Source organism: Gymnoscopelus braueri (assembly GCF_963280865.1).
Source record: "Gymnoscopelus braueri genome assembly, chromosome: 22".
Taxonomy (NCBI): domain Eukaryota; kingdom Metazoa; phylum Chordata; class Actinopteri; order Myctophiformes; family Myctophidae; genus Gymnoscopelus; species Gymnoscopelus braueri.
Window position 1 is genome coordinate 37,739,272 of NC_137624.1, and position 1,571 is coordinate 37,740,842.

Consider the following 1,571-nt stretch of genomic DNA (forward strand, 5'->3'; position numbering starts at 1 on the left):
TCTTGGATAAGATTTTGTCCACAACTCCATGCTGTATTGAGTGGTACCAATCATTTACACAAGAGTTTAAGATCTATAATAAGGGTCCATTTGGTTACCAACTCTCCATCATTTAGCTGGGGACCACCTGGAACCCCCTCAAGGACCACTGGTGGTCCCCGACCACTGGTTGAGAACCACTGCTCTACAGTCCTCATGAGGGCTATGATGACATAATGACATCCATCCTCTTATAACCTCACTATATTATTTAATAAAAAGCATTTCATAATGTAGACCTGTGTCTGGCCCATATAGCGTTAGAAGGAGTTCTCCTTAACTCCTTAATGTAGACCTATTAATAGCTACATCTTTATTTCTGCATGGAAAAATAGGCCCTAATCTATCCCCATTCATATTTATACATTAGCCCGTTTTCACCTTCGAATGCTGTCTGTTCTACATAGCTGGGTCTGATGTTCATTCTTAATTCTATGACGGAATGCAATGCATAAAAGGGAAAATTGCATAAAAGGAGAAAATTATATGTTTGATAATAATAAATCTGAGATAATGTAGCCTACCAATGTAACCAAATGGACCCTTGTTATTTAATTCACCTATTAATAAGTGTCTTTATTTCTGCGTGGAAAAATAGGCCTAATTCCCATTTCATATTTATAAATAGGCTAGCCTGTTTTCACCTTCTAATGCGGCTCATGCTGTCCTATAGCTACAATGTTTATCCTTAATCAATTGTATTTCTATATTCTATTAAAAGGGGAAAAATATCTATGTTTAATAATAATAAAGCTGAGACCCATCCTTTGGCTATTCAAAAATAGCAGATCTACAAGCTCATAGCATGTCACTTCATGCAGCCTATGAGCTTGTAGATCTGCGCAATCTGTGCAAATCTTTGAATATATATATTTTCTCAATCAATGTTATATCTATATTCTATTAAGAGGAAACAAATATATCTATGTTTAATAATAATAAGAGACCCATATTCTCAGCTTTATTATTATTAAATATAGATAGGCTATACATTTTTGGGGCCATTTGGTTCACATTTGTGCATCTCTCAATAAACATCCAGGATTTCACTGAATTTCTTTTTCTCCACCTACCACTGGTCCATCCTTCATGATAATCTTCTTGACGACCACCACACGGCTGGTGGTTGTGGTGCCGGCGGTGGCGGCGGCGGTGGTGCCGGTCTCTTCTGGAGGACCCATCATCATCTCCTCTTTAGTCAGATAGAATCCATACTGGGTAGAGATCTTGTTGGGTTCCGCCAGGCCTTCCAGGATGCAATGATAAATACAGAAAGGGTTTTAAAACCCCTGCTCTCTCAACCCAACAAAACAAAAACAATATCCTATGTAATATATCCAAGTCAGCTGTTGAATTGTGAGCTGAATGCTGCAAGATGGACACCACCAACACACTCTCTCTCTCTCTCTCTCTCTCTCTCTCTCTCTCTCTCTCTCTCTCTCTCGCTCTCTCTCGCTCTCTCTCTCTCGCTCTCTCCCCCCGTTCAGTTCAACCCACCGGCCGGACGCGGATTTCGCTGCTCGTGGTTAGGA

The 1,571-nt window shown here is 39.9% G+C and overlaps 1 protein-coding gene across 1 annotated transcript in view; it reads right to left on the reverse strand.

The window, feature by feature from the left end:
* mfsd14ba (major facilitator superfamily domain containing 14Ba) overlaps nucleotides 1-1,168 on the reverse strand; it is a 25,347-nt gene extending 24,179 nt beyond the window's left edge. The window contains exon 1 of the mRNA XM_080419073.1: nucleotides 1,113-1,168. Coding sequence (XP_080275199.1) covers nucleotides 1,113-1,130 — 18 coding nt within the window. The 5' untranslated portion in view covers nucleotides 1,131-1,168. The remainder of the gene's footprint in view (nucleotides 1-1,112) is intronic.
* Between the last annotated feature and the right edge of the window lie 403 nt (nucleotides 1,169-1,571).